The 25,762-nt window shown below is 36.1% G+C and overlaps 1 protein-coding gene and 8 non-coding genes across 9 annotated transcripts in view; 7 read left to right on the top strand and 2 right to left on the bottom strand.

The window, feature by feature from the left end:
* The window catches only part of LOC142337924 (integrator complex subunit 3-like), a 180,240-nt gene that overhangs the window by 124,367 nt on the left and 30,111 nt on the right, over positions 1-25,762 (top strand). Inside the window, exons 17-19 of the mRNA XM_075387563.1 lie at positions 7,632-7,763; positions 13,070-13,291; positions 15,931-16,566. Of these exons, the coding sequence (XP_075243678.1) occupies positions 7,632-7,763; positions 13,070-13,291; positions 15,931-16,566 (990 nt within the window). The remainder of the gene's footprint in view (positions 1-7,631; positions 7,764-13,069; positions 13,292-15,930; positions 16,567-25,762) is intronic.
* On the top strand, positions 3-84 carry Trnas-cga (transfer RNA serine (anticodon CGA)). The gene has a single exon. It is a non-coding gene; the product is annotated as a tRNA-Ser (tRNA).
* Positions 1,478-1,559, top strand: Trnas-cga (transfer RNA serine (anticodon CGA)). Its single transcript has one exon. It is a non-coding gene; the product is annotated as a tRNA-Ser (tRNA).
* On the top strand, positions 2,948-3,029 carry Trnas-cga (transfer RNA serine (anticodon CGA)). The gene has a single exon. It is a non-coding gene; the product is annotated as a tRNA-Ser (tRNA).
* On the top strand, positions 4,389-4,470 carry Trnas-cga (transfer RNA serine (anticodon CGA)). Its single transcript has one exon. It is a non-coding gene; the product is annotated as a tRNA-Ser (tRNA).
* On the top strand, positions 5,863-5,944 carry Trnas-cga (transfer RNA serine (anticodon CGA)). The gene has a single exon. It is a non-coding gene; the product is annotated as a tRNA-Ser (tRNA).
* Trnas-aga (transfer RNA serine (anticodon AGA)) lies at positions 7,232-7,313 on the top strand. The gene has a single exon. It is a non-coding gene; the product is annotated as a tRNA-Ser (tRNA).
* Positions 11,626-11,696, bottom strand: Trnag-ucc (transfer RNA glycine (anticodon UCC)). The gene has a single exon. It is a non-coding gene; the product is annotated as a tRNA-Gly (tRNA).
* Trnag-ucc (transfer RNA glycine (anticodon UCC)) lies at positions 17,402-17,472 on the bottom strand. The gene has a single exon. It is a non-coding gene; the product is annotated as a tRNA-Gly (tRNA).

Genomic DNA, 25,762 nt, shown 5'->3' with positions numbered 1-25,762 from the left:
ATGCAGTCATGGCCGAGTGGTTAAGGCGTCTGACTCGAAATCAGAAGGGTTCTACCCGCGCAGGTTCGAATCCTGCTGACTGCGTTGTATAATTTTCTGTTGGTATCCTTCGCAGCATGGATGTTTTTCCCATTCATTATATTCCCCGGAAATTTGACCGAATAAGTTTCTGAAGTTAGTACAACTTTCATAAACTATGAGAAAAAGGATCTCTTTCGTTTGTCGCCCCTCCCCCCTCCTTTCTCCTTTTCTGTTTAGTTTCCTTAAACGCTCCAGATTGCCTTTGCCTCAACGAACCGGTCGTCGAATTTGCACTTGATCCGCAGATCGAGCCTTCTAGACAAGGTTTTTGTTATTGAAGCATCGTTTTCAATTTTGATCTTCCGAGAAATGAATTCGGCATTATCGTTGTGCAAATCATAGCGCATTCAGTGTGTGGCCCATCTTCAAGCGTATTAGTGAGGATTAAGTCCTTAACTTTGGCAATTTTGAAGCCTGGTTCCTTTTTGCTAATGATATAGAAGATTGGTTCCCAGTGAACTATTTATACATTGTTGATTTCCCGTAGAGTTTCTATTTGTTCGTCTATAAAATTGTTATTGGTCAGAATGCTTTTGTCTGGATTCGCTTGATCAAGACAAATCATCTGCTTAACTAAAAGCTAAGAAATTTCCCTCTCACCCCGACTATTTTCACTTTGTTAAAAGAGTAATTGATATGATAAGGTATCAGAAGTTTTCTTGAAGTTCAGATATTGCGTTAGTGTGCGATTCTTTCTGCTGAACTATTTTGTTGAAATATCTTTCTGAGTTGAATGGAACCAACAGCTTCCACCTAAAAATGCCAAATCCTGAAGAACCAAGTTCTAATACCAATAATTTGATTGTCCAGACTTCCCTATGAGCTCTTACGAAGAATCATAGGCAAACTTGATGATTTCACGTATACAGAGAGATTTTTTTTGAGCTCTATTGTTTTCAAGCTATCCTGTTCTTATATTTTACAGAGAAATCTTAAATTGAAAGTAGATAAAAGTGGTTTTTGGGGATTTTCTCCGTTTTGTGCCCCCCCCCCCACCTTCCCCAGTAGGTTATGCTCCTCCGCTTACTGAGCATGTGTCATTAATTGGTAAATCCTTGTGACAAATAGTGAACGTGCGTCTGTGGTGTGCAAAAAATATGCACCCACTAAGCTTGAGGGTACAAACAAAGAAGATCGAGTTTTTGTTTTATAAAACGGTTAGCTCTTAAACATTTGTTGCAATTGTTTTAAGAAAACTGTGTTCGGTAGAGGTTTAGATTTCTGCCATTGTACAAATTTAAATTAATCGTGGAATTGCACGAAATTCGGAATGAAAGTCTATAGTCTGCGTCAGAAAGCTCTATCCTAATTTTCCAAACTTCTTTTTTTGGTAGCATTGTTTGGAGATGTTGGCGGTAAGCTAAATAATGTAGCGGAGATTTTAGATGGTAGATATGCAGTCATGGCCGAGTGGTTAAGGCGTCTGACTCGAAAGCAGATGGGTTCTACCCGCGCAGGTTCGAATCCTGCTGACTGCGTTGTATAATTTTCTGTTGGTATCCTTCGCAGCATGGATGTTTTTCCCATTCATTATATTCCCCGGAAATTTGACCGAATAAGTTTCTGAAGTTAGTACAACTTTCATAAACTATGAGAAAAAGGATCTCTTTCGTTTGTCGCCCCTCCCCCCTCCTTTCTCCTTTTCTGTTTAGTTTCCTTAAACGCTCCAGATTGCCTTTGCCTCAACGAACCGGTCGTCGAATTTGCACTTGATCCGCAGATCGAGCCTTCTAGACAAGGTTTTTGTTATTGAAGCATCGTTTTCAATTTTGATCTTCCGAGAAATGAATTCGGCATTATCGTTGTGCAAATCATAGCGCATTCAGTGTGTGGCCCATCTTCAAGCGTATTAGTGAGGATTAAGTCCTTAACTTTGGCAATTTTGAAGCCTGGTTCCTTTTTGCTAATGATATAGAAGATTGGTTCCCAGTGAACTATTTATACATTGTTGATTTCCCGTAGAGTTTCTATTTGTTCGTCTATAAAATTGTTATTGGTCAGAATGCTTTTGTCTGGATTCGCTTGATCAAGACAAATCATCTGCTTAACTAAAAGCTAAGAAATTTCCCTCTCACCCCGACTATTTTGACTTTGTTAAAAGAGTAATTGATATGATAAGGTATCAGAAGTTTTCTTGAAGTTCAGATATTGCGTTAGTGTGAGATTCTTTCTGCTGAACTATTTTGTTGAAATATCTTTCTGAGTTGAATGGAACCAACAGCTTTCACCAAAAAATGCCAAATCCTGAAGAACCAAGTTCTAATACCAATAATTTGATTGTCCAGACTTCCCTATGAGCTCTTACGAAGAATCATAGGCAAACTTGATGATTTCACGTATACAGAGAGATCTTTTTTGAGCTCTATTGTTTTCAAGCTATCCTGTTCTTATATTTTACAGAGAAATCTTAAATTGAAAGTAGATAAAAGTGGTTTTTGGGGATTTTCTCCGTTTGTGCCCCCCCACCTTCCCCAGTAGGTTATGCTCCTCCGCTTACTGAGCATGTGTCATTAATTGGTAAATCCTTGTGACAAATAGTGAACGTGCGTCTGTGGTGTGCAAAAAATATGCACCCACTAAGCTTGAGGGTACAAACAAAGAAGATCGAGTTTTTGTTTTATAAAACGGTTAGCTCTTAAACATTTGTTGCAATTGTTTTAAGAAAACTGTGTTCGGTAGAGGTTTAGATTTCTGCCATTGTACAAATTTAAATTAATCGTGGAATTGCACGAAATTCGGAATGAAAGTCTATAGTCTGCGTCAGAAAGCTCTATCCTAATTTTCCAAACTTCTTTTTTTGGTAGCATTGTTTGGAGATGCTGGCGGTAAGCTAAATAAGGTAGCGGAGATTTTAGATGGTAGATATGCAGTCATGGCCGAGTGGTTAAGGCGTCTGACTCGAAATCAGATGGGTTCTACCCGCGCAGGTTCGAATCCTGCTGACTGCGTTGTATAATTTTCTGTTGGTATCCTTCGCAGCATAGATGTTTTTTTCCCATTCATTATATTCCCCGGAAATTTGACCGAATAAGTTTCTGAAGTTAGTACAACTTTCATAAACTATGAGAAAAAGGATCTCTTTCGTTTGTCGCCCCTCCCCCCTCCTTTCTCCTTCTCTGCCTCAACGAACCGGTCGTCGAATTTGCACTTGATCCGCAGATCGAGCCTTCTAGACAAGGTTTTTGTTATTGAAGCATCGTTTTCAGTTTTGATCTTCCGAGAAATGAATGCGGCATTATCGTTGTGCAAATCATAGCGCATTCAGTGTGTGGCCCATCTTCAAGCGTATTAGTGAGGATTAAGTCCTTAACTTTGGCAATTTTGAAGCCTGGTTCCATTTTGCTAATGATATAGAAGATTGGTTCCCAGTGAACTATTTATACATTGTTGATTTCCCGTAGAGTTTCTATTTGTTCGTCTATAAAATTGTTATTGGTCAGAATGCTTTTGTCTGGATTCGCTTGATCAAGACAAATCATCTGCTTAACTAAAAGCTAAGAAATTTCCCTCTCACCCCGACTATTTTGACTTTGTTAAAAGAGTAATTGATATGATAAGGTATCAGAAGTTTTCTTGAAGTTCAGATATTGCGTTAGTGTGCGATTCTTTCTGCTGAACTATTTTGTTGAAATATCTTTCTGAGTTGAATGGAACCAACAGCTTCCACCAAAAAATGCCAAATCCTGAAGAACCAAGTTCTAATACCAATAATTTGATTGTCCAGACTTCCCTATGAGCTCTTACGAAGAATCATAGGCAAACTTGATGATTTCACGTATACAGAGAGATCTTTTTTGAGCTCTATTGTTTTCAAGCTATCCTGTTCTTATATTTTACAGAGAAATCTTAAATTGAAAGTAGATAAAAGTGGTTTTTGGGGATTTTCTCCGTTTTGTGCCCCCCCCACCTTCCCCAGTAGGTTATGCTCCTCCGCTTACTGAGCATGTGTCATTAATTGGTAAATCCTTGTGACAAATAGTGAACGTGCGTCTGTGGTGTGCAAAAATTATGCACCCACTAAGCTTGAGGGTACAAACAAAGAAGATCGAGTTTTTGTTTTATAAAACGGTTAGCTCTTAAACATTTGTTGCAATTGTTTTAAGAAAACTGTGTTCGGTAGAGGTTTAGATTTCTGCCATTGTACAAATTTAAATTAATCGTGGAATTGCACGAAATTCGGAATGAAAGTCTATAGTCTGCGTCAGAAAGCTCTATCCTAATTTTCCAAACTTCTTTTTTTGGTAGCATTGTTTGGAGATGCTGGCGGTAAGCTAAATAATGTAGCGGAGATTTTAGATGGTAGATATGCAGTCATGGCCGAGTGGTTAAGGCGTCTGACTCGAAAGCAGATGGGTTCTACCCGCGCAGGTTCGAATCCTGCTGACTGCGTTGTATAATTTTCTGTTGGTATCCTTCGCAGCATAGATGTTTTTTCCCATTCATTATATTCCCCGGAAATTTGACCGAATAAGTTTCTGAAGTTAGTACAACTTTCATAAACTATGAGAAAAAGGATCTCTTTCGTTTGTCGCCCCTCCCCCCTCCTTTCTCCTTTTCTGTTTAGTTTCCTTAAACGCTCCAGATTGCCTTTGCCTCAACGAACCGGTCGTCGAATTTGCACTTGATCCGCAGATCGAGCCTTCTAGACAAGGTTTTTGTTATTGAAGCATCGTTTTCAATTTTGATCTTCCGAGAAGGGAATGCGGCATTATCATTGTGCAAATCATAGCGCATTCAGTGTGCGGCCCATCTTCAAGCGTATTAGTGAGGATTAAGTCCTTAACTTTGGCAATTTTGAAGCCTGGTTCCTTTTTGCTAATGATATAGAAGATTGGTTCCCAGTGAACTATTTATACATTGTTGATTTCCCGTAGAGTTTCTATTTGTTCGTCTATAAAATTGTTATTGGTCAGAATGCTTTTGTCTGGATTCGCTTGATCAAGACAAATCATCTGCTTAACTAAAAGCTAAGAAATTTCCCTCTCACCCCGACTATTTTGACTTTGTTAAAAGAGTAATTGATATGATAAGGTATCAGAAGTTTTCTTGAAGTTCAGATATTGCGTTAGTGTGCGATTCTTTCTGCTGAACTATTTTGTTGAAATATCTTTCTGAGTTGAATGGAACCAACAGCTTCCACCTAAAAATGCCAAATCCTGAAGAACCAAGTTCTAATACCAATAATTTGATTGTCCAGACTTCCCTATGAGCTCTTACGAAGAATCATAGGCAAACTTGATGATTTCACGTATACAGAGAGATCTTTTTTGAGCTCTATTGTTTTCAAGCTATCCTGTTCTTATATTTTACAGAGAAATCTTAAATTGAAAGTAGATAAAAGTGGTTTTTGGGGATTTTCTCCGTTTTGTGCCCCCCCCCACCTTCCCCAGTAGGTTATGCTCCTCCGCTTACTGAGCATGTGTCATTAATTGGTAAATCCTTGTGACAAATAGTGAACGTGCGTCTGTGGTGTGCAAAAAATATGCACCCACTAAGCTTGAGGGTACAAACAAAGAAGATCGAGTTTTTGTTTTATAAAACGGTTAGCTCTTAAACATTTGTTGCAATTGTTTTAAGAAAACTGTGTTCGGTAGAGGTTTAGATTTCTGCCATTGTACAAATTTAAATTAATCGTGGAATTGCACGAAATTCGGAATGAAAGTCTATAGTCTGCGTCAGAAAGCTCTATCCTAATTTTCCAAACTTCTTTTTTTGGTAGCATTGTTTGGAGATGCTGGCGGTAAGCTAAATAATGTAGCGGAGATTTTAGATGGTAGATATGCAGTCATGGCCGAGTGGTTAAGGCGTCTGACTCGAAAGCAGATGGGTTCTACCCGCGCAGGTTCGAATCCTGCTGACTGCGTTGTATAATTTTCTGTTGGTATCCTTCGCAGCATAGATGTTTTTTCCCCATTCATTATATTCCCCGGAAATTTGACCGAATAAGTTTCTGAAGTTAGTACAACTTTCATAAACTATGAGAAAAAGGATCTCTTTCGTTTGTCGCCCCTCCCCCCTCCTTTCTCCTTTTCTGTTTAGTTTCCTTAAACGCTCCAGATTGCCTTTGCCTCAACGAACCGGTCGTCGAATTTGCACTTGATCCGCAGATCGAGCCTTCTAGACAATGTTTTTGTTATTGAAGCATCGTTTTCAATTTTGATCTTCCGAGAAGGGAATGCGGCATTATCATTGTGCAAATCATAGCGCATTCAGTGTGCGGCCCATCTTCAAGCGTCTTAGTGAGGATGATGTCCTTAACATCGGCAATTTTGAAGCCTACTTTTTTTTGTTAATGTTAAAGAAGATCGGTTTCCAGTGAAGAATTTCTTTGTCAAGTACTCTTCTCACATCAAGTACTCTTTAAGATTTTCCGTGGAGTTTCTATTTGTCTCGAAAATTTTAATTCGTACGAGAATGCATTTGTCTGAATTCAGAGTCATATTTTTTGTACTCATTCGATTGAATAATTATCTTCATGAGGCAAATGGGATTTACTGGAACAAGACAAATCGTCTGATTAACCAAAGGCTATGAAATTTCCTGCTTACCCCATCTATTTTGACTTTGTTAAAGAGTACTTGATGTGATGCGCTATCGGAAGCTTTCATGAAGTCCAGATAGTTGGTTAACGCGTGATGTTTTATGCTGAACTACTTTTTGGAAATATCTTACTCAATTAAATGGAACCAACTGCTTCCACGAAAAATGTCAAATCCTGAAGTATCAAATTCTGATAACAGGAATTTGATCGTCCAAAATTCGCTCGCGGTCTTATGAAAAATCGGAGCAAACATGATGATGTCACCTGTCGAGCGAGATCTTGTTTAAGCTCTTTTTTTTCAAGCGATCTTTTTTCCATATTTTACAGGAGAAATATGAAATAAAACGTAAATAAAAATGGTTTTTGGGTTTTTTTCCGTTTGTGCCCTCCCCCAGTACTTTATGCTCCCCCAGTTACTGAGCATGTGTCATTAATTGGTACATCCTTTAATAAAAGTATGGCACGTGCGTCTGGGAGTGCAAAAAATATGCGTCAGTAAGCTCAGTCTTAAATTTCGAAACCGCTTTTTTGGAAAGTAATTTTTAGAGGGGTTGGGGGTAAGTTAAGTTAACTGATGTCGCGGAGGTTGAGGTTTTGATTGAGAGATGTGCAGTCATGGCCGAGTGGTTAAGGCGTCTGACTAGAAATCAGATGGGTGCTACCCGCGCAGGTTCGAATCCTGCTGACTGCGTTTTTCTCATAAGTTTCTGTTTGTATCCCTCCCCAGCATAGGTGTTTTTCCCATTATACTCCCCCCCCGAAATTTGATTGAATAAAATTTTGAATTTAGTACAACTTTCATAAACTATGGGGGAAAAGGATCTTTTCCGTTTGTGCCCCCCAGTACGTTATGCATAGCTATGAATAGATACAAAAAATCGTGAGAGTAAGCTCGACAAATTTATATAAATCTAAATGTTTTCTCAATGAACTGAGGACTTTTGTCGTGCGTCCTTCTGACACGAAAAATCTTGTAAGTAAACTGGAGACATTTTTAAGTATTATTTAGGTGGAACTGGTGATACGGGTGACCCTGCAGGCGTAGAGACTGGCGCTGCAACGTCCTCATCAATTGTGGACATCCTTACTCACAGCCTCACTTGGGATTCCTTCCAGCAGATGTTCCTCTGGCAGCTAATAGGTATGGATTAGCAATCGTTTGAGCAATGGGCCTGAGCTAAAACGAAAGTGGGTGTTCGCTCCAAAATAACAATTTGTTGGCACAGAGACCCAATTTTCCTGATTCTATTTAAAAAAACTGCTTTATCAGTTCACTTTTTGCAGTAAAATTTTCTCTTATCACTGTGACAAAAATTGATTTGTTTATTATAGCTGCGAAGCTGTAAGCTGAGCGTAGCTATATTGCGGTGCTCTTGGTTTTTACGACTGGAAGAGGAGTATTGGTTTTCTTAAGTTTTTTTTACAGGAAGTACTATTCATTCAGACGATGTTTTGACCTAAAAGCGAAAGTGAGTAAAATTGCCGTGTGAACTAATTTTTTCTGAGCGAGAAAAGTTTTTTGATCATGCGCTGCGTTTAGTGAATGACTTTTTGACTTTGAAAAGTAGTTTTTGACTGAGTGGCACATATAGATAACCGTTTTTAGCCGTTTTTTCGTCTAAATGGCCCAGTTTTTTGCTTGCAATTTATTTTTTTGTAGAAATAATTTTTAGCCGAAGATATATTGAAATGTAAACCTCGGAAATTGATAACACATTGTTTTGCAGAGCCTGAAAATGCGATTGAAGTTCAAAATTGGCACATATTTCCTGACTTTTTAGTTGGTTTTTGGCTTTTTTGCTATTAATTTCTTCATTTTTGGATCTTTCGGCTGTCTTTTTGTCAAAAATCAGTTAATATGGCAACTTTCTTTTGATAATTTATATACTCAACGCCTCTTTTTTCCAATTTCCAATTATCCTCAGTTTTTTCCAATTTTCCTCAGTTTTTTGTTCGAATTTTGGATTTAATTACTAGAAATAGTCGTTATTTTCAACATGAGGGACTTTAATTTCGTTTCAATAAAAATCAACCACTTTCGGCGTTAAGTTCTTGAAAAAAAAGCTAAAATTTTTTTCATAACTGCAGTCTCAAAATTTTTTTGACCATTTTTTTTGCAAAATGCTTCAATGTTTCGTATGTTTGATTTCTGCTATTTCTTTTTTTCTGTTCAGGAGGATGCATCTTTTAACTTTTTTTTAACTTATTTCTATTTTGTGCAATTTTCTTCCGGTCCTGGTACTGTTTTAAACAATTTTTTGCCTTTGAATTTTATTCCGTTGCTTATTTCTTTTCTATTAATAATTTTATTTTTGAATTAGTATGAAATCAGGCATAGATTATATACAACAAGGAAGAAATATGTGTTGTTTTTGTCTGAATTGAAGTGATTAAAGATCTAATTGTAGTGGTTTTCTGGTTCTTAATTTTGAGCATTTTTTGAAAAATTTAACTTAGTTTCTAAGATGATTATCTGCCGTTTGCTTTCGCGAACTTTTTGAGATTGCAATCAAGAATTAATTGAGGGAAATTGTTAGCCTTTTCAATTTTTCAACCTATCAGTTTTTTGGACATCCTAATTATTTCGGAATTTCAACTTTAACAAACGCTTTCCATAATAAAAAATTTTGCGGCATTTTGTTTCTCTTGGTGACAGCGGTTTCAATTTCACCAAATTTTAGATCAGACCTGGGGAAGTATTGAGGGAATGGTTTAATACAAAAGGTAATGGCTTCAGCTGCAATTACGGTTTTTTGTGAAGTTTTGATGCTTCGAGTCGCTTCCGCAATTTTTTCGGCTGTTTTTTTTTGTTTCGTCGTCTGACGCTCTTTTTTCGTTTTACATTTGTTCACACAGCAAAGCTGAAAAGTCAAATTTTCTGAATGAATTCTTCCTCTCACTAACGACATTTGCGCGCGTGATGTCATTTCTCACTCGCTCTAGCAAAAGTTCTTAGTTTATTTGCGTGATTAGATTTTGATCATACGTGACTTACCTCCCTCAATAAAATGACTTTTGCACTTTAAAAACTTAAGCTTAGTTTGAATTTGTGTAAGGTCAAATGAACCCTTATGTGCAGTAAAGGTTCCTAATAAGAGGCTTCTGCGGAATGAATTTTAACAAGCTTTATTAATTTATCGCTGAATGTTTTTCGCAAAGTTTTTTGAGCGCCGTCGATTTTTTTCAATTTAGATCTGTATCTGTTTCTATCTCTATTTTATGGCACGCAGGTCTATTCTTTCGCAGCTATTCCGGCAATCTGCCGGCTAGGTTGTCTTGAGATCTGATAAATGGCAGTGTCAGTTGTTACAAAATTTTCCGACACAATTTGTGTCAACTGAGTCGATGTGTCAACTGAGTCTGTGTCAATGTGTGTTGAATTTTCCCACTATAGCCCTCCCCCTCCCCCTCCAGCTTAGTGGTCAGATAAACTATAGCCCCAACAATGGGAGCTATAATTTCATGGGAGGCTATATTGGGAAAGACCCAATTCTCCCACCCCTTTCATTCGCAATCTTCACTTGACTTTTTGTCATCTAGAGGACATAGGTTATGTTAATGCCCAGTATTAATTTCTCCGTTGATTTGAGTAAAGTGCCCTATTTCTTGTTGACCCTGAATCACTTTGTACAGTCATAAGGTTTTGGAATGAAAACAAAACGGAAATGAGTGGTAACTTTTAATGTCATTTAAGGAAAACAAACAAGGAAGCTAAATAATTGAAACTTGTAACTTGAAGTAATTGGAAGACAAGAAACTTGATACGACAAAGAAAGAAGGATAGGCAACGTCATGATCAGGCTGAAAAGAGGCAAAAATCGAGAGAACTATGTCACCGTTTTGTTGACAAAGGCGGCGAATTTTTTTTATCAAAAGCTATTGTCAACAGAACAAACAGATTATAAACATGAACATCTCAAAATATACATTTTGACACACCATATCTCATTTAATGTAATTGTTTTCACCTCTTTATCTTGATCTTCACACGCCAAAAACGTTTTCAGTTCTGGAAACTGATGCTGACATGTTCTACAATAATGCTATTCTGCAATACATAAGCCATTAAAAGTCGTCTTTGTCCCATGACATCTTTCCATACTACGGTAAATTTATCATGGGACAAGGACGATTTTTAATGGCTTATGTATTGCAGACTAGCATAATTGTAGAACATGTCAGCTTCAGTTTCCAGAACTGAAAAACGTTTTTTTGTGTGAAGATCAAGATAAAGGGTTGAAAAAAATTACATTACATGAGATATGGTGTGTGCATATGTATATTTTGAGATGTTCATGTTTGTAATCTTTTTGTTCTGTTGACAATAGCTTTTGATTAAAAAAATTCGACGTGTTTGTCAACAAAAAGGTGACATAGTTCTCTCGATTTTTGCCTCTTCTCAGCCTGAACATGACGTTGCCTATCCTTCTTTCTTTGTCGTATCATGTCTCTTTTCTTCCAATTACTTCAAGTTACAAGTTTCAATTATTTAGTTTCCTTGTTTGGTTTCCTTACATGACATCAAAAGTTACCACTCATTTCCGTTCTGTTTTCATTTCAAAACCTTATGACTTTACAAAGTGATTTAGGATCAACAAAAAATAGTACATTTTACTCAAATCAACGGAGAAAAGTTAATACTGGGCATTAACACAACCTTTGTCCTCTAGATGACAAAAAGTCGAGTGAAGATTGCGAATGAGAGGGGTTGGAGAATTGGGTCTCTCCCAATATAGCCTCCCATGAAATTATAGCTCCCATGGTGGGGGCTATAGCTTATATGACCACTAAGCTGGAGGGGGGGGGGGGGGGGAGTATAGTGGGAAAATCCGGAGAATTATATGCTTCCGCACACTACCGAGTCTTCTTGTTGTATTATTAAGCCAAGTGGGATGTCGGCTCTGTGTACACTATAATGAGTAATCCCGGTGTCCTCCGTGACAAAATTTGTCTTCCTCCGCTTTTGTTTGGCTGGTTTATGATTTTAATAAAAGAAGAATTCTTGCATCGTACGGGAATCGAACCCATGTCAACAGCTTGGAAGGCTGCTATGCTACCACTACACCAACGATGCTTGAGAAGTTTTGTTTGAAGTCTTTCAGCTAAATGATACAGATTTTATTTTTAAACGGATGAAATTTGGAAAATTAGGATTAAATTTGATTTGAAATTGATGATGAGTTCAAAACAATGATGGAGTCTCGGGCCATACTCTGTCTTTTTTTTCAGGCTCAACCTCATGATAAATGTTTGACCTGCCGAATTTTTCCTTGTTTTAGAGTAGAGGCAATGAAATGCTGAAAGCTGCGTGAATCGATTCATTGATCAAGATCAAGTTAATTTCTCTCGAACAAAGTTTGCAGTTGTGTGTCTTTTTCATTATTCAGAAAAGTTTTTGCTTGAACGATTTGACCGCTTTGTTCTAGAATGTTCTTCCACTCGGTTGAGCAATGTCACTTTTCGTCAAAACAAAATTGATCAAATCACAAATCATTGAAGATTAGTCTCAATTAATTTTTCGGGTCTTTTCCGTTATATCCCCCCCCCGCTTAGTGGCCAGATAAACTATATCCCCCCCCCAATCGTGGTAATTATACCATAATGGGGGGGGGGCTGTAATTTTATTGGGGGGGCTATAATGGGAGACCCAATTTTTCTAGGAGATAAACTATTTTCCCAGAAGTTAGTCATCAACTGCTCTATAACGAGCAATTTTTTAAAACTTCTCTTAGTTTAATAATAATGTTTAATTGTTTCAAATTGTTTCCTTTTTGAATACACTGCCAATCAAGATACGTTTTTATATAAAGAAAAAGTTGTGGGGGATAACACTGTTGGACTAACAAAGGGTCCGTTTTCAAGTGTCCCAAACATTTTCTTCTAGAACATTCTTTCAATTTCACATCTTGAGTGACTTTTTCACGCTTTACTTTTTGCTTTGAGAGATTTGAATTGAAATTGGGCTCTTTTCCGTTTGTGCTCCCCCCCCCCCCCCCAAGTACGTTATGCGCCCCCAGTTACAGAGCACGTACCATTACATAGTAGATCATTATGTAAAAATATGGCACGTGCGTCTGGAGGGAGGGTGCAAATAATATGCGCCCACTAAGCTTGGGGAGGGGGGGGGGGGGGGGGGCACATATGGAAAAGATCCTGAAATTGATATTTTGCATTTAGAAATTAAGTCTGTTGCTAAAATAAAAGCGATTGTGAGCGGTGAAGGTACTTAGCCCGTGTAGCGGCTTAGAGGTCAATGTCCCCGACTCTCCCAGGGTTCGAACCTCTCCCAGTCAGTTTTTGCAACTTAATATTTGCATAAACTTTTCTCCTCCAGCCTATGCCCTCTTTTAAATTGATTGCCACGCCAGTCGTTCTAGGGCAATTTGTCGGACGTGAGCTGGTTTATGTTTGCCTTAATCAGTTGGGATGAATATCCGGTGTTATCAGGTGCGCATGAATTGTCCTCGGAGTGCGTAATTCCCATCATCCACAGGATCAACTGGTCACGTGACTGGGAGGCTGCCAGTGCCATTGTGTTGAGACTGAAGAGGGAGAAACCCAATTTGGAAGTGCTCAAACACATCTACTCAAGACACCCAGCTCATCAACAACCAAACAGTACGAGTGCAGGAGAGGGTATTGGTGCTAGTGGTACTGCTACGACGCAAGGTTGGTGAAATTTAATGTACCTGTTAGCTTTATTATAGCTGCGAAGCTATATTTAGAGAGTGTAGCTATATTACGGTGATAATGGTTGTTATTACGACCCGAAGAGGAGTTATGGCAATCCACCTATTTAAAATCGAGCGATTGGTTGTAAAACAGGATACCAAAGTCAATACTGCACGTGAAGATAAGAGTTTGGTCAATAAGATTGATAAAAGTCAAAAGCGAAGAGAGAAGAAAAAAAGAGTGGTTTTTTATGCATTTTTTGACAGACCGAGAAAAGTAGGCGTGAAAAAATTTTCACCAAGTGAGCAAAATTTGTTCCCGCTCGGAAAGCATTTTTTTGAGTTTTTAAAGTTTTCCATCCATGTGGCTTTCCTCACGTCTCCTGTTACCAAATATATAACGTTTGGGAGCGTTTTTGACCAGTTTAGTTTTATTCGACTTTAGAGATAATTTAGAACTTTTTTTTGTCATTTCAGTATTTCTGGAGGATTTGATAAGTTATCGCGACTCAAATGCAATAGGCACTATAATTTTTTTAATGAAAGATTTAATTTGATGGATCATATCGGCGGCTCCATCAAATCTGTTCTTAATTAATCAAGTCCTGTTTAATGGGCGCAAAGCGATAGCTGAGGCTATTATTGCCCTTCTATTGATTTTTGATTTAGTCGTTAAGATTTTTGTTACGACCATATTGTTCCACAATCAATTCAAATCTGCTTTTTGTTCATTAGTTTATGCGATTTCAACTGAATTCCATTTGTGACGTCATTTTTCACTGTTAGTTGAGTGCGTTTTTTTCATTTGCGTGATTAAGTTTTTGGTCACACGTGACTTACCTCACTCTCAAAAATGACTTCATCACTCTGAAATTGACCTTTCTCTACTTCAATTCAAAGAGATAGTTCAAGTGAGTGTATGTCACACTAATGGAATGGTTATTTAAAAGCATGTAATAGAAGCATCAATAAGTTATACAGATTCTTAATCAAAATATAACATCGCAGCATTTAATGAAGGGAATAAATTTCTCTTTGTTTGGTCTGTCTGTTTTTAAGTCTTTGGAGAATGCAGATCTACAAAGCTATCGCGGATTTTTTGGCAATCTGATCTGCCAGCTCTGCTTTCGATTATAATTTTGTTATCATTCCGAAAAATGGCATTCAAAAGCTGTTAAAAGGTTGAATCGACTGTTGAAGTGATTGTTTCGAATTTTCCTTTACTCAATGAAAAGCTGAAGCTCAAATTTTTAAATTTTTCACGTGCTCACGCTCCGTATGTCTTACCATATTAAGTACATTTTATTCAATATTTGAATGTTATGTGATAACGATGACAATATAAACTCCTCCCCCACAAATTAGAAACAGTCGCTGTTTGTTACCAAACTGAAATAAACGAAATTCAATAACACAAAGAAAGGTGCTTAAAGAAAACATTTTCTTGCTGAATTTTTTCCGCAAAAATTGTACAATTAAAGTGTTTATTAATAGCCGCCCTCATCTTCTCAGCCGGCTATTATAGCGCTCCTATTTTTTTTTACTTCGTCGAATAAAAAAATGTTTCGCTTTACCTCATTTTGCCGCCTTTTCAGCATTTTGCGTGAAATCTTTTTGACTTCTCTAGGCTAGTTTCTCTCTTCTCTCATTCTGCTAAAAGTGATTTCGAACATCAGTTGCTCAGCAAAGCAATTCAAAATGAACAGAGTTAGTACAAAAATGGATGTCAGAAATAGAAACGGGATAAACCCATAAAGCCCAATTTTAGATGCCCCCTATTTGAACGTCGTTCCTATAAGTTTTATTTACCAGCTCTAATGCTTATTGTTATTGATAGTAGCCCCTGTAGCCTCTCTCTAAGAAACAGAAGTATGTTCAACTACGAAATGCCATCAAAATAAATCGGACTTAAAAAAATGTTTTTGTACAAAAATCTTTTTTTTTTCAATATCTTCTGTTATTTCAATCCCAATCATGCTCATTGGAATCAACGGCGGCTTTTTTCCGGCAATCTGCCGGGTATGTTTTTCCAGTGAAAACGTACCTTCCTTTTTTCGCAAGTGTTTAAGCTTGTGAAAATGAAGACATTTTCAAATTACATAGAGTGGCTTAATAACTTTTCTGCTTAATGTATTTTCTTATCTGTTTCCATTATTCGTAACTAGGTAAATGTCGTTGATTGCTTTTTAAACGTTTGTATAAATTGTTTTAGTCCTGCTGTCTTTTTTAATGCAGTGTTGCCTACTACCAACTTTTCGTGTATTCTTTTTTGTCTGAGCATTTGGACTTTTCTTCCTCAAAAACGGGATAAACAGTTAAAGCCCGGAGGTTATTAAGTTCTCTTAGAGCCTTAAATCTCACTTTTTTCTAAGGATGTGATCCTGTTAAACTGTTTATGAGACATAAATTCATGGTGTATAAGGCGTTGTACTTCCTCCTACCCCCTCCCCCCTCGTCGCTCGAGAGACAAAACGACCGTGAAGTTTTAAATGATCAAATTGTTCATAACTTGAACGGTTTGAACATTATGTGCAAACGCATATTACAGATTCTCCTTTTTTAAATTCAAAATTAAAAAAAAAGCTTTTAATAGGTTGATTTAATCTGATTATTACTTTCTGTTGGTGGAACCTTTAGATGATGATCAAATGTGCACTTCATTGCTCTACTATTGGTCAGTAACGTGTGCTACGCAATTGGCCGAACTCACAAAGCGACTAATCAACGGAACCTCCAGCTCTTCTTCCAAGTCTGGCAGCCAATCAAAAATCAGTGGACATCATCACCATCGAAACCCGACATTGACAGAAATTCTGCGACATCTGGACAAACTGCGGCTAAATGTAGATTACAAAAATGATGACTTTTTCTCGCAAGACGCAATCAACGATGCTTTGAAATTCGCTCATGCGCATATCTATAAAAGCCAAAGAGAGGAATTTCAGGATTTATTTGGATTGATTAATTTGTGTACTCCGCCGCCTTCAAGTAAGCGAGCGGCTGCCAGTCGGGCGGCGTCTGGGAGTCAACATTCACCATCTTCTTCAAGTGCAACTCAAAGCAGTTCTACTAGTGCTCGAAGTGCGGCTGCGAAGAGAACCAAAAGAGAGTCATCGATTGAGATCAGCTCTGATTCTGATGACAGTACTAATGAAGCTGCCAGTTCGTCCAGTTCAAAAGGCAGTTCCAAAGTATCTTCTGCAGCTCCTAAGAAGAAGGCAAGGAGGAAAAGCTCCGGGGGTGGGGCGTCGAGTGGGAGATCTGGAAATACAGGTGAGTGTTTGAATGTACGGTATTTCGTTTATTGTGTTGCTGTAATGGAAAAGATAATTCTGTTTTGTTTTGGTCCCCTAATGCCCTAAACACTTGCAAAAAATGTTGGATCTATTCCGTTTTGCCCCCCCCCCCCCCTTAGTGAGCTTATATTTGTTACACCCACAGGAGCACGTGCTATTTTCTTATAGTAACGTGCTATATAACAACATATAATTTGTAACTGGGGGCGTAAAAAACGGGGGGGGGGGAACAAAATAGATCCAAAAAATAAGTTATATCGTACGAGAATTGAACCATGACAACTTGGAAGGCTATGCCACCTCTACACCAACGGAGCTTGGGCATTTGACCCTCGTTGCTTGTCGACTTATCTACCAAGCCTTCCCTTTAGTATACAAAGCGTTTTGCAGTCACAACAATTGCGGTAACAAAAAGTTGGTTTTGTGTTTTGGGTTCATACAACATAAAGTTAGTTCCCAATTAACAACCCCGATATAACAACTAATGCGTTTGTTTTGGTAATGATTTTCAATGAGAGTTTGGATTTTTTCTGTTTGTGCCTCCAGTACGTTATGCACCCCAAGTTACAGAGCACGTGCTACTACATAGTAAATCGTTATGTAAAAATGTTTGAAGGTGCAAATAATATGACCCACTAAAAGCTTTGGGGCACAAATGGAAAATTATGAGTTGATCCGTTTTTTCTACAGAAAGGAGATTTTTTCTTACCGACCAAGTGGAATGTTTGAAAATTCCAAATATGAAAGTTTATTTTAGTTTGAGAATACGAAGCCTATAAATAGTTATAATGAAATTGTCATAAAGTAATATCTGCATCGTACGGGAATCGAACCCATGTCAACAGCTTGGAAGGCTGCTATGCTACCACTACACCAACGATGCTTGTTGTTAACCTGGAGTTGAAAACAGGCTGTCTTTATTGCTATACTCCTGGTTTTTACAATTCAATTTTTTGCAAGAAAACTTTGAAGTTGTTAATTGCTCTACAAAGTCTAGCAGGTTGTTTGTATCCTAATTTTTAAATACAATTCTGATTAGTCGTTTCTGTGTCCGAACGATGGAATGGGACTATGTCCTCAGAAACTGGATTAACTAATTATTGCAGAGTGAGTTAAGGTGCTATTATGTTCTGTCAGAGTCTCTAATTTTTCTCTTTACCGAACGGTTAAATTTATTATCAGAAGACTCAAACATTAGAGGAAATACTTGATATTCCAATAACAACTTTCATAGGAAATAAAATACGGCCGATCTTTTCTGTTTTTGGCCCTCAGTGTTTTTCACGCCCCCCCCCCCCCCCCCCCGTTACAAATTATATCTTGCTATTAGCACATTACTATGCGAAAAATAGCTTGTGCGCCTAGGGGCGTAAAAGATAAACCCACTAAGCGGAGGGGGGTAAACAGAATAGATCCAACACTGTGATAGAAAGGAGGGAAAACTTAGAACCAAAATATGCAGTTTTTAGCTCTATTAAATGTAAGCTCTATTAGAGCTTAGATAACTAAGTATTTTGACATCTGCTCAGCTGCCAGCATCTGTTTTTTATTAGATGGACCAGCTAACATTTTTTTGATCGAATTTTCACAAACAGCAATTTTTGCAATTTCACGAAGCGATGATAACCATTTGTTAATCAATGAGTTGAAAAATTTCTACAGGTAGGTAGGCAAAATAGGAAATGATTACTGTTTCGTCTGTCAAAAAATGCGAAAAATAAACAAAATATTGATAGATAATACCAAAATGATCTTTTTCACGTCCACTGCGGATACAGCAAAAACCAATTTTCGAACAGTGAGCACATCAGATGTTATAACCGCGAAATTGCTCTTTCAATGTTTCATCTGCGAGAATAATTGGATTTGAAAATATTTTAAATTTTTAATAGCCGCCCTCATCTTCTCAGCCGGCTATTATAGCGCTCCTATTTTTTTTACTTCGTCGAACAAAAAAATGTTTCGCTTTACCTCATTTTGCCGCTTTTTCAACATTTTGCGTGAAATATTTTTGACTTCTCTAGGCTGGTTTCTCTCTTCTCTCATTCTGTTAAAAGTGATTTTGAACATCAGTTGCTCAGCAAAGCAATTCAAAATGAACAGAGTCAGTATAAACAATTGAAGTCAGAAACAGAAATGGGATAAACCCATAAAGCCCAATTTTAGATGCCCGCTATTTGAACGTCGTTCCTATAAAGTTTTTCTCAAAGTTTTTCACGGTTTACTCACGTTTTATAGTGCAGTTGGTAAGATGGAGGACTGCTATTCTGAGGGGCGAGGGTTCGAAGCCGTGTCGGGTACCCTCACTTTTTTCTCACTTCCTTTTCTCACTTTTTTTCTCAGAAGTGAGGGTACCCTCACTTTTTTTCTCACTTCCTTTTCTCATTTTCTCACTTTCTTCTCTCACTTTCCTCGCTTTCTTTTCTCATTTTCTTTTTTCACTTACTTTTCTCACTTTCTTTTCTCACTTTCTTTTCTCACTTTCTTTTCTCACTTTCTTTTCTCACTTTCTTTTCTTGCTTTCTGTTCTCACTTTCTTTTCCTACTTTGTCTTCTCACTTTCCCTTCCTTTCTTTTTTTCACTTTCTTTTCTCACTATCTTTTCTCACTTTTTTCTCACTTTCTTTTCTCACTTTCCTTTCTCACTTTCATTTCTCACTTTCTTTTCTCACATTCTTTTCTCACTTTCTTTTTTATTTTCTTTTCATTTTCGTTTCTCACTTTTTTCACTTTCTTTTCGTTTTCGTTTCTCACTTTCTTTTCTCGCTTTCTTTTCTCACTTTCTTTTCTCATTTTCATTTCTCACTTTGTTCTCTCACTTTGTTTTCTCACTGTGTTTTCTCGCTTTCCTCAATTTTTTTCGCTTTCTTTTCTCACTTTCTTTTCTCACTTTCTTTTCTCTTTTTCTTTTCTCGCTTTCTGTTCTCACTTTCTTTTCTCAATTTCTTTTCTCACTATCTTTTCTCACTTTCTTTTCTCACTTTCTTTTCTCACTTTCTTTTCTCACTTTCCTTTCTCACTTTCTTTTCTCACTTTCTTTTCTCACTTTCTTTTCTTACGTTCTTTTCCTACGTTCTTTTCTCACTTTCTTTTCCAACTTTCTTTTCACTTTCTTTTCTCACTTTCTTTTCTCACCTTGTCTTATCACTTTCCCTTCCTTTCTTTTTTTCACTTTCTTTTCTCACTATCCTTTCTCACTTTCTTTTCTCACTTTCTTTTCTCACTTTCCTTTCTCACTTTCTTTTCTCCCTTTGTCTTCTCACTTTCCCCTCCTTTCTTTTTTTCACTTTCTTTTCTCACTATCTTTTCTCACTTTCTTTTCTCACTTTCTTTTCTCACTTTCCTTTCTCACTTTCTTTTCTCACTTTCTTTTCTTACGTGCTTTTCTTACGTTCTTTTCTGACTTTCTTTTCCAACTTTCTTTTCACTTTCTTTTCTCACTTTCTTTTCTCACCTTGTCTTATCACTTTCCCTTCCTTTCTTTTTTTCACTTTCCTTTCTCACTATCTTTTCTCACTTTCTTTTCTCACTTTCTTTTATCGCTTTCATTTCTCACTTTCTTTTCTCATTATCTTTTCTTACGTTCTTTTCTCACTTTCTTTTCTCACTTTCTTTTCATTTTCTTTTCTCACTTTCTTTTCTCACATTCGTTTCTCACTTTTTTTTCACACTTTCATTTCTCAATTTCTTTTATCGCTTTCATTTCTCACTTTCTCACATTCGTTTCTCACTTTCTTTTCTCACTTTCTTTTCTCACTTTCTTTTCTCACTTTCTTTTCTCACTTTCTTTTCTTACGTTCTTTTCTCACTTTCTTTTCTCACTTTGTTTTCATTTTCTTTTCTCACTTTTTTACTTTCTTTTCGTTTTCGTTTCTCACTTTCTTTTCTCGATTCCTTTTCTCACTTTCTTTTCTCATTTTCTTTTCTCACTTTGCTCTCTCACTTTGTTTTCTCACTTTGTTTTCTCACTTTGTTTTCTCGCTTTCTTTTCTCATTTTTTTTTCGCTTTCTTTTCTCAGTTTCTTTTCTCACTTTCTTTTCTCTTTTTCTTTTCTCGCTTTCTGTTCTCACTTTCTTTTCTCACTTTCTTTCTCACTTTCTTTTCTCGCTTTCTTTTCTCACTATCTTTTCTCACTTTCTTTTCTCACTTTCATTTCTCACTTTCTTTTCTCACTTTCTTTTCTTACGTTCTTTTCTCACTTTATTTTCTCACATTCTTTTCCAACTTTCTTTTCACTTTTTTTCTCACTTTCTTTTCTCACATTCGTTTCTCACTTTTTTTTCACACTTTCTTTTCTCAATTTCTTTTATCGCTTTCATTTCTCACTTTCTCACATTCGTTTCTCACTTTTCTCGCCATGTCTTCTCACTTTTCCTTCCTCTCCTTCACTTTTTTGTCACTTTCGTTTCTCACTTTCTTTTCTCACTTTCTTTTCTCACTTTCTTTTCTCACTTTCTTTTCTCGCCATGTCTTCTCACTTTTCCTTCTTATCTTTCACTTTTTTGTCACTTTCGTATCTCACTTTCTTTTCTCACTTTCTTTTCTCACTTTCTTTTCTCTTTTTCTTTTCTCGCTTTCTGTTCTCACTTTCTTTTCTCACTTTCTTTTCTCACTTTCTTTTCTCGCTTTCTTTTCTCACTATCTTTTCTCACTTTCTTGTCTCATTTTCATTTCTCACTTTCCTTTCTCACTTTCTTTTCTCACTTTCCTTTCTCACTTTCTTTTCTCTTTTTCTTTTCTCGCTTTCTTTTCTCACTTTCTTTTCTCACTTTCTTTTCTCACTTTCTTTTCTCGCTTTCTTTTCTCACTTTATTTTCTCACATTCTTTTCCAACTTTCTTTTCACTTTCTTTTCTCACTTTCTTTTCTCAGTTTCTTTTCTCGCCATGTCTTCTCACTTTTCCTTCCTCTCTTTCACTTTTTTGTCACTTTCGTTTCTCACTTTCTTTTCTCACTTTCTTTTCTCACTTTCTTTTCTCACTTTCTTTTCTCACTTTCTTTTCTTACGTTCTTTTCTCACTTTATTTTCTCACATTCTTTTCCAACTTTCTTTTCACTTTCTTTTCTCACTTTCTTTTCTCACTTTCTTTTCTCAGCATGTCTTCTCACTTTTCCTTCCTCTCTTTCACTTTTTTGTCACTTTCGTTTCTCACTTTCTTTTCTCACTTTCTTTTCTCATTTTCATTTCTCACTTTGTTCTCTCACTTTCTTTTCTTACGTTCTTTTCTCACTTTCTTTTCTCACTTTCTTTTCTTACGTTCTTTTCTCACTTTCTTTTCTCACTTTTTTTCCAACTTTCTTTTCACTTTCTTTTCACACTTTCTTTTCTCACCATGTCTTCTCACTTTTCCTTCCTCTCTTTCACTTTTTTGTCACTTTCTTTTCTCACTTTCCTTTCCAACTTTCTTTTCACTTTCTTTTCTCACTTTCTTTTCTCGCTTTCTTTTCTCACTTTCTTTTCTCCCTTTGTCTTCTCACTTTCCCTTCCTTTCTTTTTTTCACTATCTTTTCTCACTTCTTTATCTCACTTTCTTTTCTCACTTTCCTTTTTCACTTTTTTTTCTCACTTTCTTTTCTTACGTTCTTTTCTTACGTTCTTTTCTCACTTTTCTTTTCTCACTTTCTTTTCCAACTTTCTTTCCACTTTCTTTTCTCACCATGTCTTCTCACTTTTCCTTCCTCTCTTTCACTTTTTTGTCTTTCTCTTTTCTCACTTTCTTTTCCAACTTTCTTTTCACTTTCTTTTCTCACTTTCTTTTCTCGCTTTCTTTTCTCACTTTCTTTTCTCCCTTTGTCTTCTCACTTTCCCTTCCTTTCTTTTTTTCACTTTCTTTTCTCACTATCTTTTCTCACTTTCTTTTTCTCACTTTGCTTTCTCACTTTCTTTTCTCACTTTCTTTTCTCACATTCTTTTCTCACTTTCTTTTCTCACTTTCTTTTCATTTTCTTTTCTCACTTTCTTTTCATTTTCTTTTCTCACTTTTTCACTTTCTTTTCGTTTTCGTTTCTCACTTTCTTTTCTCACTTTCTTTTCTCATTTTCATTTCTCACTTTGTTCTCTCACTTTCTTTTCTTACGTTCTTTTCTCACGTTCTTTTCTCACTTTCTTTTACGTTCTTTTCTCACTTTCTTTTCACTTTCTTTCCACTTTCTTTTCTCACCATGTCTTCTCACTTTTCCTTCCTCTCTTTCACTTTTTTGTCTTTCTCTTTTCTGACTTTCTTTTCCAACTTTCTTTTCACTTTCTTTTCTCACTTTCTTTTCTCGCTTTCTTTTCTCACTTTCTTTTCTCCCTTTGTCTTCTCACTTTCCCTTCCTTTCTTTTTTTCACTTTCTTTTCTCACTATCTTTTCTCACTTTCTTTTTCTCACTTTGCTTTCTCACTTTATTTTCTCACTTTCTTTTCTCACATTCTTTTCTCACTTTCTTTTCTCACTTTCTTTTCATTTTCTTTTCTCACTTTCTTTTCATTTTCTTTTCTCACTTTTTCACTTTCTTTTCGTTTTCGTTTCTCACTTTCTTTTCTCACTTTCTTTTCTCATTTTCATTTCTCACTTTGTTCTCTCACTTTCTTTTCTTACGTTCTTTTCTCACGTTCTTTTCTCACTTTCTTTTACGTTCTTTTCTCACTTTCTTTTCACTTTCTTTTCTCACTATCTTTCTCACTTTCTTTTTTCACTGTCTTTTCTCACTTTCTTTTCTCCCTTTGTCTTCTCACTTTCCCTTCCTTTCTTTTTTTCACTTTCTTTTCTCACTATCTTTTCTCACTTTCTTTTTCTCACTTTCCTTTCTCACATTCTTTTCTCACTTTCTTTTCTCACTTTCTTTTCTCACTTTCTTTTCATTTTCTTTTCTCACTTTTTTCACTTTCTTTTCGTTTTCGTTTCTCACTTTCTTTTCTCACTTTCTTTTCTCATTTTCATTTCTCACTTTGTTCTCTCACTTTCTTTTCTTACGTTCTTTTCTCACTTTCTTTTCTTATGTTCTTTTCTCACTTTCTTTTCTCACTTTCTTTTCCATCTTTCTTTTCACTTTCTTTTCTCACTTTTTTTTCTCGCCATGTCTTCTCACTTTCCCTTCCTTTCTTTTTTTCACTTTCTTTTCTCACTATCTTTTCTCACTTTCTTTTCTCACTTTCTTTTCTCACTTTCCGTTCTCACTTTCTTTTCTCACTTTCTTTTCTCACATTCTTTTCTCACTTTCTTTTCTCACTTTCTTTTCATTTTCTTTTCTCACTTTTTTCACTTTCTTTTCGTTTTCGTTTCTCACTTTCTTTTCTTTTTTTCTTTTCTCATTTTCATTTCTCACTTTATTCTCTCACTTTCTTTTCTTACGTTCTTTTCTCACTTTCTTTTCGTTTTCGTTTCTCACTTTCTTTTGTCACTTTCTTTTCTCATTTTCATTTCTCACTTTGTTCTCTAACTTTCTTTTCTTACGTTCTTTTCTCACTTTCTTTTCTTACGTTCTTTTCTCACTTTCTTTTCTCACTTTCTTTTCCAACTTTCTTTTCACTTTCTTTTCTCACTTTTTTTCTCGCCATGTCTTCTCACTTTCCCTTCCTTTCTTTTTTTCACTTTCTTTTCTCACTATCTTTTCTCACTTTCTTTTCTCACTTTCCGTTCTCACTTTCTTTTCTCACTTTCTTTTCTCACATTCTTTTCTCACTTTCTTTTCTCACTTTCTTTTCATTTTCTTTCCTCACTTTTCTCACTTTTTTTCGTTTTCGTTTCTCACTTTCTTTTCTCACTTTCTTTTCTTTATTTCTTCTCATTTTCATTTCTCACTTTGTTCTCTCACTTTCTTTTCTTACGTTCTTTTCTCACTTTCTTTTCTCACTTTCTTTTCATTTTCTTTTCTCACTTTCTTTTCATTTTCTTTTCTCACTTTTTCACTTTCTTTTCGTTTTCGTTTCTCACTTTCTTTTCTCACTTTCTTTTCTCATTTTCATTTCTCACTTTGTTCTCTCACTTTCTTTTCTTACGTTCTTTTCTCACGTTCTTTTCTCACTTTCTTTTACGTTCTTTTCTCACTTTCTTTTCACTTTCTTTTCTCACTATCTTTCTCACTTTCTTTTTTCACTGTCTTTTCTCACTTTCTTTTCTCCCTTTGTCTTCTCACTTTCCCTTCCTTTCTTTTTTTCACTTTCTTTTCTCACTATCTTTTCTCACTTTCTTTTTCTCACTTTCCTTTCTCACATTCTTTTCTCACTTTCTTTTCTCACTTTCTTTTCTCACTTTCTTTTCATTTTCTTTTCTCACTTTTTTCACTTTCTTTTCGTTTTCGTTTCTCACTTTCTTTTCTCACTTTCTTTTCTCATTTTCATTTCTCACTTTGTTCTCTCACTTTCTTTTCTTACGTTCTTTTCTCACTTTCTTTTCTTATGTTCTTTTCTCACTTTCTTTTCTCACTTTCTTTTCCATCTTTCTTTTCACTTTCTTTTCTCACTTTTTTTTCTCGCCATGTCTTCTCACTTTCCCTTCCTTTCTTTTTTTCACTTTCTTTTCTCACTATCTTTTCTCACTTTCTTTTCTCACTTTCTTTTCTCACTTTCCGTTCTCACTTTCTTTTCTCACTTTCTTTTCTCACATTCTTTTCTCACTTTCTTTTCTCACTTTCTTTTCATTTTCTTTTCTCACTTTTTTCACTTTCTTTTCGTTTTCGTTTCTCACTTTCTTTTCTTTTTTTCTTTTCTCATTTTCATTTCTCACTTTATTCTCTCACTTTCTTTTCTTACGTTCTTTTCTCACTTTCTTTTCGTTTTCGTTTCTCACTTTCTTTTGTCACTTTCTTTTCTCATTTTCATTTCTCACTTTGTTCTCTAACTTTCTTTTCTTACGTTCTTTTCTCACTTTCTTTTCTTACGTTCTTTTCTCACTTTCTTTTCTCACTTTCTTTTCCAACTTTCTTTTCACTTTCTTTTCTCACTTTTTTTCTCGCCATGTCTTCTCACTTTCCCTTCCTTTCTTTTTTTCACTTTCTTTTCTCACTATCTTTTCTCACTTTCTTTTCTCACTTTCCGTTCTCACTTTCTTTTCTCACTTTCTTTTCTCACATTCTTTTCTCACTTTCTTTTCTCACTTTCTTTTCATTTTCTTTCCTCACTTTTCTCACTTTTTTTCGTTTTCGTTTCTCACTTTCTTTTCTCACTTTCTTTTCTTTATTTCTTCTCATTT

Source organism: Convolutriloba macropyga, chromosome 4, assembly GCF_964194025.1.
Source record: "Convolutriloba macropyga chromosome 4, txConMacr16.3, whole genome shotgun sequence".
Lineage (NCBI taxonomy): Eukaryota > Metazoa > Xenacoelomorpha > Acoela > Convolutidae > Convolutriloba > Convolutriloba macropyga.
Note: the sequence above shows the minus strand (reverse complement) of the source record. Positions and strands in the feature narration are given on the sequence as shown.